This window comes from Octopus sinensis, linkage group LG1 (assembly GCF_006345805.1).
Source record: "Octopus sinensis linkage group LG1, ASM634580v1, whole genome shotgun sequence".
Lineage (NCBI taxonomy): Eukaryota > Metazoa > Mollusca > Cephalopoda > Octopoda > Octopodidae > Octopus > Octopus sinensis.
The window spans coordinates 208113213-208126449 of NC_042997.1; the positions used below are offsets into that span (position 1 = coordinate 208113213).

General features: G+C 41.2%; 1 protein-coding gene across 1 annotated transcript in view; it reads right to left on the minus strand.

Annotated features, from left to right (window-relative positions):
- Nucleotides 1-13237, minus strand: part of LOC115217639 (protein mono-ADP-ribosyltransferase PARP14-like) — a 231251-nt gene that overhangs the window by 129741 nt on the left and 88273 nt on the right. Inside the window, exons 6-8 of the mRNA XM_029787393.2 lie at nt 3326-3462; nt 2817-3044; nt 2010-2237 (exon numbers count right to left, since the gene is read on the minus strand). Coding sequence (XP_029643253.2) covers nt 2010-2237; nt 2817-3044; nt 3326-3462 — 593 coding nt within the window. The remainder of the gene's footprint in view (nt 1-2009; nt 2238-2816; nt 3045-3325; nt 3463-13237) is intronic.

The following is a 13237-nucleotide window of genomic DNA, read 5'->3' on the forward strand; positions in this document are numbered from 1 at the left end:
GCTCATAGGAAAGCCTCCGGACGTCTGAAGCAGACTGGATGTCCTGTTCCTGTCAGAGCATAAACAGTCACCAGTCTGAAGGGACCCCCATCACTATTGTCCAGCATCACCAACTTCCCTCCTGGGGCGTATCTGGATCAACACCACTGTTCCACCACCCATCTCTCATTGGAATTGAGATAAATATACCTTGCATCCATCGAAAATGGACATGAAAGCTTTAGTTGGTCAGAGAATCTGGTTTTACTGATGGCCACTACATTGACACTTAGTGACATGAGGTCATTGCATAGATGGCCCTTGTTGCCAAGGCAACCCCAGGTCACTCCCATTTATACTGCTGACTCTGAGTAGGGTTAGATCAAAGCATAGAAACGAGGAATTGACTTAGTTGGTGAGGAGGGGATGGATGTTCCATCTCTATGGATATATGTGGATGTTTCCACAAGCAGTTCTTTACATATTCGTCTCAATTTATGACTCTCTGGAAAGCCCCCCAACCCGACCCACCTCAGGATATTTTGTTTTGATGGTATTATATGTAGGTCGTGATGTCTGTATGACTTCAATATGTGTCTCTGGCTTGTTTCTCGGTGACATCAGGTTGGTGTGTGTGTGTGTGAGCTTTCTATGGTTATATATGTGTGATGCATTAGCTTTTTTGTTTTACTTTGTTGTTGTTTGTTGCTTTGTGGGGTAGTTCACATCTCTTGTTTGTTATTAACAGAAAGCTTTGAGATGGTTTGTATCCTTGCACTGCTGACATCTTGGTTTTCTACCCTCAATAGCCACATAAAGCTTTGTGCCATCCTGTAGACTAAAACACTTTGCTCGTCTGCCTGTATTAGTAGCACCATCCCCTGTTCTGTTTATGTCTGGTAGGATGTTGAAAGTTCTTCGACCAAGATAGATGGGAATAATGATTAGTTTCTCAGTTTTTAGGGTAGCTGCCGAGTGATTTTTTGCTTTCCTCCTTTGAGATGAACCTCACTTTGACAGTCCCATATTTCTTTCCCTTGGCTACATAAGTTTTGCTTTTCCAAACTGGTTTTAAGCATTTCTCTATTTGCTGCTATGTTGCCTGCTCTATTTTCCTACTTTTGGCTCCAGTTGCTTCATATAAAACTGTCTGCAAGTTAATTTCCTGCTGGATAGTTCTAGGAATGTTTACTGCCACATTTCTGACAGAAATGCCAAAAAAGTAAAAAAGATTTTCAGCAAAAAACTTGCACACAGTCGCAATAGTTCAGTATGGCTCTGGAATCCTGAAGTGAACAAAGGAGAAGCTAAAGGAGATGGACAGGAAGACAAGAAAGCTCTTAACGATGTATGGAGCCCATCATCCACAAACAGACACTGATTGCCTATACAGGAAGAGAGGGAAATGGAGAAAGAGGACTGATAAGTGTGGAAGACTGTATACGTACCAAACTCCAGAGCTAAATGAGATACGTAACCCAAAGTAAGGAAACCTTGCTAGTCACAGTTTGGAACGAGGGAGTATTGGGAGCAGGGAAAAAAGGGAAAACAAAGGAAGAAGTACAAAAAGGACATGAAGAAGAATTACCCAAGAAGGGACTACATAATTAATTCCATGCAGCTAAAACAGAAGTTGCTGAAAAAAATTGGTGGGATTGGCTGATGAAAGGAACCCTAAAAAAAGAGACCAAGAACACTATACTGGTGATGCAAGACCAAGTATTAGCCACAAATTTTAGGGTCAATTTTGCACGTTCGAATTGTGCTTCTCTCTATTGTACAGAACTTTCTAGAGATAAGAGTTGAAGAAAACCAAGCTAACCTACGTGTATGCCAGAAAAAATCACAAAACACATTAAAGATTCCAATATTACTGAACAATTCTAAGACATCAATAAAGGATCCCATATTTTATTTTATTTTTCAAATTTTATTCCATATTTTATTTCATCATAGAATCATTGGGGGTGGAGAGGGTAAATTCCAAAAATATCAACATCAAACAACAAACAACAAATACATCAACCAACCTTTGCTATTTCTGTGTCTTGAGGATAAACCACAAAGTTTACAACTTTGATCTGGCTTGTATTTTGATTTGAGTAGTTTTTCACGGCTTCATACATAATTCCAGGTAATTTTTCAATGGGGTACTTCAATGTTCCAGCTCCTAATATAGGAAATGCAAGGCTTTTTGCTCCCATTCTCTCAGCCTTTTCCAGACAAGTGGTTATTATATGAGTCAAGTTTGCCAGAATCTATAATAAATAAGTGTCTAGTAAATGGTAATAGACATTTTATTAAATTATTTTCTTATTACAGGAAGAAATCATTAAGTTGTAATAAATATATTCTCCCTTCACAACTGTCATTCCTATCACTCTTTAGTCCTGCAAGGGACAAGGCAACCTCACTCATGTTGCTGCTACAATAAATCAGACCCAATCCACCGTGTAAAATGGTTGTTGAATGAAGAGAGAGAATGCAGACCCAAGAGGAGTCTTTAGTGTTGTTGAGGACATGACAACCTCTCTAGTGCTCGTGCCATGACAGAGAAAATCTCACCAATACAGACAGTAAAACAGAGAAATATGTTTTAATATAGTCTTATTTATCAGTCACATAACTGTTGTTAGGCCATGAGGCTTTTTCCCTTCTATTTATATATAAAAGTGTCCTGTTCATCGATATCTTCTGCTTCCTTCCAATGATAACTTGGAAGACCAAATATTAAACAGGATGCTGTCATTTGCTTTATGATTCTCACACAACATGCATAAGGTTCTCTTCAAACATTAACTGTTTCAATAAATCAATATCATATGATTGATACTTACTGAATCAGGGGAATTTTCATCCCAGGGAGGTAATGCCAGATGAAATACATTCTTACATTTGAGGTTATATCCTTTAGTGACGGCTATTTCAGATGCAGAAATACCTCGAAGATATTTCTGGTTACATTCATCTTGCATCTCAGGACCAGCAGCATTGAGAATACTTTTTGAGATAAACCCTTTGTCAAGCTGGAGTTCTTCATTGGAGCTGTTAACGATGACATCAACCTACAAAAGTAATTAATGGTAAACAACTAAGGAACATTCCATGGAGAGAAGAGAGATACATTGTTGCAGTTGATATTGTTGTTAAGAAAGGCTCTACAGAATGGCTGTAGTAAGTTTGAGGTTGTTAAAGTTAGCAAAAGATATACTCAAGATATCAGATGTAAAGGCAATAAAATGTTTGAGTTTGATTGAGAAAATGTTTTAATTAACTTTAATGATTCCTCATTTGGAAATGAAATAACAATTAAATATAAATAAGTAACGTGAATCTATTTACTCACAGATGCATTAGAAATTGAATCAATCGTTAGGTTTATTTTGATGCCAGCATTTTCTCTGGATGTCACATTAGTTTTGGGTGTCATAGAGGATGATTCCTGTTGTGGACCAGGAAAGGATGGGTTTGGTGATGGGATATCTGAAAATAAACAATTAAACATTCTTCTCTCTCTTAAAAGAACTTCTTTATTCCATATAAATAGTAATGATATTCCTTTCTGAAAATATGATTTAGCAAGAGAATACGTACTAACTTGTAGTCATCCCCCCCCCCACCTTTTATATAGCGACAAGGCTATATAAGATTATTTCCATCTATTTCTTCTACCACATGGACTATAAATACATTGAAGAACATACTTGAAACTTTCAAAGTCTGAAAACAGTGAAAATGGTTAGTAAAATGTGATCTTCCTCCTCCTTTTTTTCTTAAAACATTTATTAAAACAGGCTTCAGATGGTGTAGATTCCAGTAAGTTCGGAATTTGTTGTGAAAAAAATGTTTTTGAGGAAGTGGAGAAAGGAGTTTCAAAAATTCACACCAGTCAAATTTGGTTCCTTTGGGCACGTAAAAAGCACCAACCGATCATGGCCGTTACCAGCCTCCTCTGGCCCCTGTGCCAGTGGTACGTAAAAGGCACCCACTACACTCACGGAATGGTTTGCATTAGGAAGGGCATCCAGCTGTAGAATCACTATCAGATCAGACTGGAGCCTGGTACAGCCTCCTGGCTTCCCAGACCCCAGTTGAACCGTCCAACCCATGCCAGCATGGAAAGCGGACGTTAAAAGATGATGATGATAACTTTTGGGAAAATGGTTATTTTTAAATGAAAATTTTCACAAATACCTTTAAGAGTCTGTAAATTACGATAATATTGGAATTTGATATGAATATAAAAATTACAGACATAAATACTGATACATGTCAGATATTTGTTTTGAAAGATTTTTTATTTTTTACAACAAATTCCAATAGAATTGGAATTTATACCATCTGAAGCATATTTATAGAAAATCTCATTAAAATTATGTTTTTCTTAAAATTTTGAGGAAAAGAAATCTTTGCGAAACAGATTTATAGGCATGGTGCAGGTAATGCTCTGGATAGTTGCTGAATATCATTCCACATGTGTGACCAAAAGTCCATAATAAACATGTAGTCTTTAAAATCTTAATCATATATATATATATACATATATATAGATGTGTTGAGCGTTGAAGTATAAAGACGTGCTTTTACTCATCTCCGCCGGTCAGCAGTAAGCTTCACAGCTACAAACGAAATTCACCATCTATATATATAAAACTGAGAATGTGTGAATACCTAAAACTTGAGAACTACACAACCAGTTTCATTTAAATTTTACACATGCCATGACACTACATGGACCTGAAGGTTCATGTAGTGTCATGGCCAAAACAATTTTTAACTTCTTGCCTAGGGCAAGCCCACAGCAATATCATATCTTCTCCACTATTTCAGTATTACGTGTCAAAAGTGAAAGAAAAAGATCTCTCTATTGTAATGTCAGATACTTTCACTTTAATACTGAAACTATTAAAATGAAACTATTATATAACAGGGATGAACTGTTACTGGACATCCATTCTGCTAGAAGAAGATCCACTGTGGTCTTATATGCTACACCACTGGTTTTAAATTGATACTAATCAAATTAATATTCAATTTTTCACCCTTATTATTTTAAATTTAAAGTTACATGTATATATATATAGATGTAAGTATATATATATATATATAAACTTAGATAAAACTTAGATATGTTTCGACCAAAGATAGGATTATCTAAATCCTGTTTAAGTCAAGTTTTGTTTATGGTCCATTCAAGTAGTGAGTTTTTGTTGGGTGAGTTGTATCCAATTATGGGTGGCTTATCTGGTATTCTTTGAAGAAATCTATCCAGAAGCCATTTAAAGTTGATGGGATCCTTTTCCTCTTTGATCTCTTTCGGGACAATGTTAAATAGGGCAGGGCCTGTTGAGGAAAAGAAATTATGTTGCAGTGTACATATATGCTGTGATCTTGAATTGGGCAGGGGATGTATGGCCTGTGGTCCCAATCTTGGATGAATCTTGAAGCTAATGTTCAGGTCGTTTGGCCAAAGTTGGCGGTATATTCTCCACATCGTACAAATGATGTACCGCTCACGGCGACGCTGGAGAGAGTAGAGTTTCAAGGCTTTAAGGCAGTCCCAATAATTGAGAGCAACCATGCCTTCAATTCGTTTAGTGAGTGCCCTCTGGGGTGACTCAATCCTCGAGATGTTTTGTCTTCTATGGGGAGACCACAGTGGGCAGCAGTATTCGAGGTGTGGCTGTACAAAGGAGGAGAAAAGTGGTATGATGACACCTTGTTCTCTGGACCGGAAAGTTCTGATGATCCAGGAACTCATCTTACGAGCTATATCGACCTTATTGTTGATGTGTGCACTCCAACTGAGATAGTCATCAACAATTACACCCAGGTCTCTGATGTTGTTAGAGGCTGTGAGCGGTTCCCCTGAAGGAAGAGAGTATGGCTGTTTTAGTGAGGAATTTCTTCCAAAATGCATCAGCTCAAATTTTCCCTCGTTCAGTTGCATTTTGTTTCTGTCTGCCCATTGACTCACAGCATATAGATCAGACTGGAGTTGAGTTCCGTCTGCTTCTTCATTGATGATTTGCTGGAGCTTAGTATCATCAGCAAATATTTTCACTTTGCAGTAATGTACAACACTGGAAAGGTCGTTTATGTAAATTATAAAGAGTAGTGGGCCCAAGACAGTCCCCTGGGAGACACCGCTGGTGACTTTTGCTGGGCTTGAGTGGACTCCATCAACTACAACATGTTGTGTTCTATTCGCCAGGAAATACTTGATCCAGTGTAGAACTTTTCCACGGATTCCAACATTTGCCAATTTTGAGAGTAGGATATTATGGTCTACCCTGTCGAACGCTTTACTGAAGTCAAGATATATGACATCAGAGTTCGAACCTGTTCCCAAGGCTTTAAGTATATCTTCAATGTGGTGTAAGAGCTGTGTTAGACAGTCCCTGCCACAGCGAAAGCCATGCTGATTTGCATTTAGGAGTTTGTGGGTCTCCAGGAAGTCAGCCATCCTTGATCTTAAGACTCTTTCAAACACTTTGATGATGTGGGAGGTGAGTGAGATTGGGCGATAGTTGAGTGCGAGGGATCTGTTTCCCTGTTTGAAAACCGGGATGACAGAAGCTGCTTCGGTATATAACCTGAGTCTAACGAATTTCTCCAGAGGTTGGTCAGAGGGACTGGAAGTTGGTGTCTACATTCCTTCAGGAGAATAGCGGGGAATCTATCAGGGCCTACAGCAGAATAGTATTTGACCTCATTTATTGCTGCTATGATGTCTGAGGCAGTGAAGGCTATGTCTGAGATTTTATGTTGGGAGTCAACTTCGTTCGCTTCTCTTACGTCAATATCAGTGGGAACACTAAAGACAGAGCAGTATTATTTCTGCAGTATTTCTGCCATTTCTTTAGCATCGTGTTGGGGAATGCCGTTATTTTCAATCAATGGCCCAATGGGTGAGACAGTGGTTCTATGCTTATTTGCATAAGAATAGAACACTTTTGGGTTCTGTTTGATGTTTTTGATAACCCACTGTTCCTCCACAGCTCTTTGATTTTCATTGGAGGTTTTCATGTCGGTCTGCAGATGAAGTTTTTCCAACTCTAGCCTTTTCATTGTTGTTGAATGAGGATGTTGTATGTGGGAATATTTTAATAGGTTGATTTATATATATATATATATATATATATACATGTATATATATGTATGTATATATATATATATACACGTATATATATAGATGTATATGTATAGATGTATATGTACACATGTATATGCATAGATGTATTTCTATAGATATAGCTGTATATGTATAGATGTATGTGTAGATGTATATATACATACATGTACATGTAATATGTACACATATATATACACATATATACATGCATACATATATACACCCATACACACACACACTCACACACACATACATAGGTGCAGGTGTGGGTGTGTGGTAACAAACTTCGTTCCAAAACACATGGTCCTGGGTTCAGTCCCACTGTGTGGTAACTTGGCACGTGTCTTCTGTTAAAGCCTCAGACCAACCAAAGCCTTGTCAGTGGATTTTGTAGACAGAAACTGAAAGAAATCAATTGCATGTATATGTAAGTATATATTTAAGTCTATGTGTGTGTCTTTGTGTTTCTCCCTCATCACTGCTTCACAACTGCTGTTCGTTTATTTACATCCCCATCACTTACTGGTTTCACAAGAAGAAACTGATAGAATAAGTACCAGGCTTATCAAAATCTAAAAAAGTACGAGGCAGTGTCTCATATTTTTGTTTGCCCACTCAGTTGTATCTATCAATTTATCTTCGTATGTCTGTGTGTGTGTGTACGTATCTATATCTATCTATCTATCTACGGATGTGTTGTCAACCTCTGCTCCGAAGGTAATCGTTTATTTTGACTATTTATAGCCCATATTTTTTTGTACATTTTTGTAAATAAGGTGTGTAAGGCACCCAACTTTCGTTTGAGTGCTTTTCCAAGGGAGGAATTCGCCCCTAGGGGCAGTTTCAACCCTATTTAATTTGTGTATTTTTCTTCTCGACATTAAAAAATGTTGAGAAATTTTATTGTAGAACGCTGGTCGCATTCCTTTATGGACCAGCATTTTCCTAGATTGGAAACGCTAGGAGAAAAAAAGAACTTATGCACGCAAAGTGCAAACCTGAATGACGTGGTAGTGAACGCTGCAACCACTTGCGGTAACAGCTCTGTCACCACCACCATCACTAACAACAACAACGAGACTACTACTGCTACCACCACCACCTCCACCACCACCACCACCACCACCATGACCAACATAAATGATAAAAATGAAACTCTCGCGAATACTATTAACAAAAACAACAAGAACAACAATGAAAATGAAATAAATATCTTACTATCTCATAGTGAAAACGTTAATATAAAAGCATCAACGACACCAGTAAATTTCGCTGACACTCTGCGTCAGAATAAAGAAATAGTAACATTTACGAATGAAGAGTTAATAGAAACGAGAGCACTCTTTACAACCCAAGGGCAGGATTTAGTGCTGCATACACATCAACACATAAAGGAACAAATAGAAAATAAGACAATTATATATAAAATTATAAGAAAAAACAAAAAAACAAAATGAACAGATTACAAAAACGGACATAGAAAAGTGTTTAAAAAGCATAATGAAAAAAAAAAGAATATATAAACTGGGGTCCCCAGTTTAATATAGTGGTGGTCTGCTTCCCTAACCAGGAAATGGCAAAAGCTCACTCTACAGAGTCTTTGCAAAATGAGGAAATCATCATGGTACCTTATTACAAAGGCCAGAGAGTGAGTAGAATTACTATTAAAAATGTACCCCCCAAGATTCCTAACAAATGGATAACAGAGACAATCTGTTACCATTTGAAAAATATAAATATTTTAGAGACTGCCGTATACAGAAATGACAATTGGGGTGGAAAAACAATAGTAGTGACCATCCAGATTGAGGGGTCCTCTATCGAGAACCTACCTGATAGGATCCACTTAGAAAATGGGCAAAACCTATATGTTGTAGCAGAAGGCAAAAAGCCTAGATGCTACAACTGTGGCAGCCCAGAACATTTAATTGCCAAGTGCACTCTGGCACAGAAAAAACAAGAAAGAACAAATCAGAAAACAAATAAAAAAACCCTTGTTGCCAACACCAACACCAACACACTCAATTATGGAACAATGCCAAGAAAAACAACAAACCAGCAAACAAACCCCAACAACATCACCAAGAAAAGAAACAGTACCAACAAAATCACCGTTGACGACGCAACCAATTTATCATGCTGAACCAAAAGATAGACCCACACCAACACCCAGGACGACAATTAAAAAGACAGAAAACAGTGACGAGAAGACAAATTTTACCCCTAACACCACAACAACACAAACACCGCACAAAACATCAACAATTTCTACAAGCATACATATTAACGCAAATGCTTTGCCTTTACCCCCTTCTGATTCGTCGGACGACGAAAGTTCGACGGAATGGCAAATAGCCACAGGGGGTAAAAGGAAAAGATCAAAAAAGCCCACCAAACAAGGAAGTAAAGCAGGGAGATATTTAACTCCGGACAGCATCCCCCTAGACAATCAAAAAATCAATGAACCCGCAAAACCACACACACAACTAACTGCAATAGACACAGACAATAAAAAATTAATGGATTACATTGCATCCAACACGGACATCTGTGAAGATGACTTTAAGACAAACAATCATCTGCGCACTACACCACCGAAACACATAAGAATTGTACACAGAACACAAACACAACACCATACACTGAAAACAATATTTCCAAATGCGGTAGGCGGGTTTCAACGATACCTCTCCAAAAAACTATACAAACACCTCATCAAAGACACTACAAAAGAAGATGAAAAAAATGAAACTTTCGAAATGAGTAAGTGACCTTCCCTCTTGCCTCTTGTCTCTTCCAATGTAGTGTGTGAAACACAATTTTCGTAAACATCAATTATGCTTAAATTAGGTTGTGTGAATGCGCATGGCTTGGCGTCGGCTTGGAAGCAAGGTTACCTTCTAAACGACATCAAGTCACTGAACGTGGATATAGTAGCTATCAGTAAAACTAGACTCGGCAAGCTGCGGGCCCTCACGTCCATGTTTGGTGATCAATTTGACATTTATTTTTTTCCTTGTCTGCCGAACATGGGTGGTGGAGGTACCGCGGTGCTTTTTCGAAAGAGTCTAAATGTAAAAGTAAGAACAATATTCCTAGACCCGGAGGGTAGGCTGGTTGTCTTGGACGTGGATGGCAGAAATGGGTGTGCATTCCGTCTGATGGCAGTTTATGCACCGTCCTTAACGGGTCGGGCGGATTTCTTCAGACGTCTAGAGGTTTTCCTGGGTACGTCTAGGCCTTTACTGTTAGTAGGGGATTGGAACACTACCTTGGACACGTATCTAGATTATGTGGGAATGGATAGGAATAGAAGGGGGTGTAAGTGCCTCAAAGACCTACTCAGACGTTTCCATTTGTCTGACAGGTTCCGACTCGACCATCCGAACGTGCCAACGTGGACTTGGACAAACCGCGTCGGATCGTTGAGATCTTATCTAGATAGAATTCTATGCAGGACAGCGGATAGGGATAGTGTAGGATGTCCACAATTTAAAATAGTCAGCTACACAGATCACAAATTTGTGACGTGTACGCTCGACTTAGATAAGACACATAGACAGGGTCCCAGTTACTGGAAACTGAACACGTCGCTCTTAGCACGACAGGTTTACAAAAACCGGATTAGCGAGTTAATTAAGAGGGCGCTGACAGGAGCCGTCGTTAACAACCGCTGGTGGTACGCCCTGAAAATGGCAATAAAATCGGAATCAATTAGGTTTAGCAAGGAATTAGCGATAGATCGAAATAGAGTAGAGGGAGACCTGGTTAAGAAACTAGAAGAGGCACTTACCACTGGCAGAGCAACCAACGTGCTGGCTGCGAGGATGGCCCTCGACCAACACCTCAATGCCAAGCACGAAGGTTGCGTCGTCAGAGCTAAAATGCGTGCCTTAAGGAATGAATGGATCGAAGCTGCACGAGAGGCCCGGGTAGCGGAGGCGCAGCGTGGCAACAGAGCCACCATTCAGTCTCTAATAGATCAACAGGGATGCAGTTTACTCGAACCCGAAAGGATGTGTGAGGCCTTTCAACAGCACTTTGCTCGACTGTTTGGTGCGAGTGGTGGGTCGGAACGCGGGATGGATTTCAGTGCCTACGTGACCGACCTGCTACGGCTCTCGGCAAGAGAAGCAGAGTGTTGTGAAAGTCCCATCCCAGCCGCTGACGTGCGGGATGCGATGGTGGGCTGTGCGAGGGATAAGTCGCCTGGATTGGACAGTCTACCCTACAAGCTGTATTGTCAAATGCCAGACTTGTTTGGCGACCTCTTGGCATCAGTCAACTGCAACTGACAACAAAACGGGAGAATCCCCGGTTTCGTGAGCCGAGGTGCAGTGACGTTGCTAAAGAAAGACCCAAACAAGGGGAATTTTATAGATAATTTCAGGCCCATCACTCTGCTCAACGCAGATTTGAAAATTTTGGCCAAAGTAATAGCCAAGAGGTTGGCGCTTGTCATTGGTAAACAGGTCGACAGGGTGCAAACATGCGCCGTGCCGGGCAGAACCATACATGACAACCTCCATCTGATGTGCTACATTGTGGACAGGGTAGTTAAAGATCCTGGCATGGGTGGGGCGCTGATCAATTTGGATCAGTCTAAAGCCTTCGATAGGGTCGACCATCGGTACTTGGCGGCTGGCTTCGGTCCCGTCTTCCATGGTTGGATCACTGCCTTGTATAGCGGCATCCGATCGGTGATTCAGGTGAACGGTCACCTGTCGAAACCGTTTGACATCCCCTGTCGGCGCTTCTGTATGTATTGACTCTCGAGCCGCTACTGCGGAAGCTGGCAACACTGAGGGGCATCCCACGGGAACTGGGTTGCGGGACGAGCGTGTCGGCATATGCGGACAATGTCACCGTCATAGTGTCAGCGACAAACACATCCAGATGATAGATGAGACACTAAGAAAATACGAAACGGTGACGGGAGCGAAGGTTAACCCGGAAAAGTCAGTGGGTTTGCTACTCGGCACCTGGAGAAGCAAGCCCATGCCGTCTGACTGCGGCTCAGTAGTGGGACGCTGGATGGACGGACTGGTTAAATTGCTCGGAGTCTGGTTCAGTCCGGACCTCCAAATGGATAAGAACTGGGACGAGATCACGAATAGAGTGGTCGCTCTCAGCCAAACATGGGCCGAGAGAAAGCTGTCTCTAAAAGGCCGGGCGGAGGTGGCGAACGCGTACATCGCATCCGTCATCGATTACCACCTGACCGTCGTACCTTGTCCCGACGCTACCATCACCAAACTGGAACGCATACTCTTCCGCTTCCTGTGGAAGAGTGGCGTTCAGATAGTGAGGAAGTCCATTTGCTGTCAACATCCATTGAATGGAGGACTGGGCATGCCGTGGTTGATGATGCGCAGGCATGTGCTGAGACTGCGACATCTCTGGAACTTCATCGACGACGGTGAACAGGTGTGGGCGCCGTTTGTGAAGCGCGCCTTCCCGCAGCTCGTCTCACTGACCGAACTGCAAACGTGGATCAAAAAGAGACCGAAACTGGGCGATTGGCACCGAGAGTGTGGCCAAGCTCTACAGTAGCTCTGCCAACCAGGGTCAAACTCGTGCAACTTACAAACGACTAAAGCGTTCTATAGCGGACTAGTGGAAGGGAGGTTCGACGACACACTCGGGGAAAATCTGGGCGTCGACGAGAAATTCCTAACCCGCCTGTTCAGGACGACGTTCGGGCCGGGGCCTATGGATAACTTCCAGAAATCCCTGGCTTGGCGGTGCTATCGAGACGCACTACCTGTTCAAGAGTAGAGCTACAGACACGGTTCGAAAACCATCACCGGACTGACCTGCCCGAGATGCGGTCAGAGCGACGAAACCGTTCTGCACGCACTCGTGCAGTGTCCAGATATTTCAGAGCTGTGGACCTTCGTCGAACAACTGTTGTCACGTGTAGGTCGGGCCCCCTATCGGCCGAGTCTATCTTGTGTAATGTTCCACCACCTTCCTTTAAACGGGAAGGGAAAATGGTTTTCGTTACGCTGATGGCTATGGCGAAAGAATGTGTGTGGTGGACGCGTTTGAAAGGACTGCAAACAAACACCTTCCTCTCTGGTCAGTCTCTCGTCAACTTTTTCAAGTACCATTTGAAAAGGA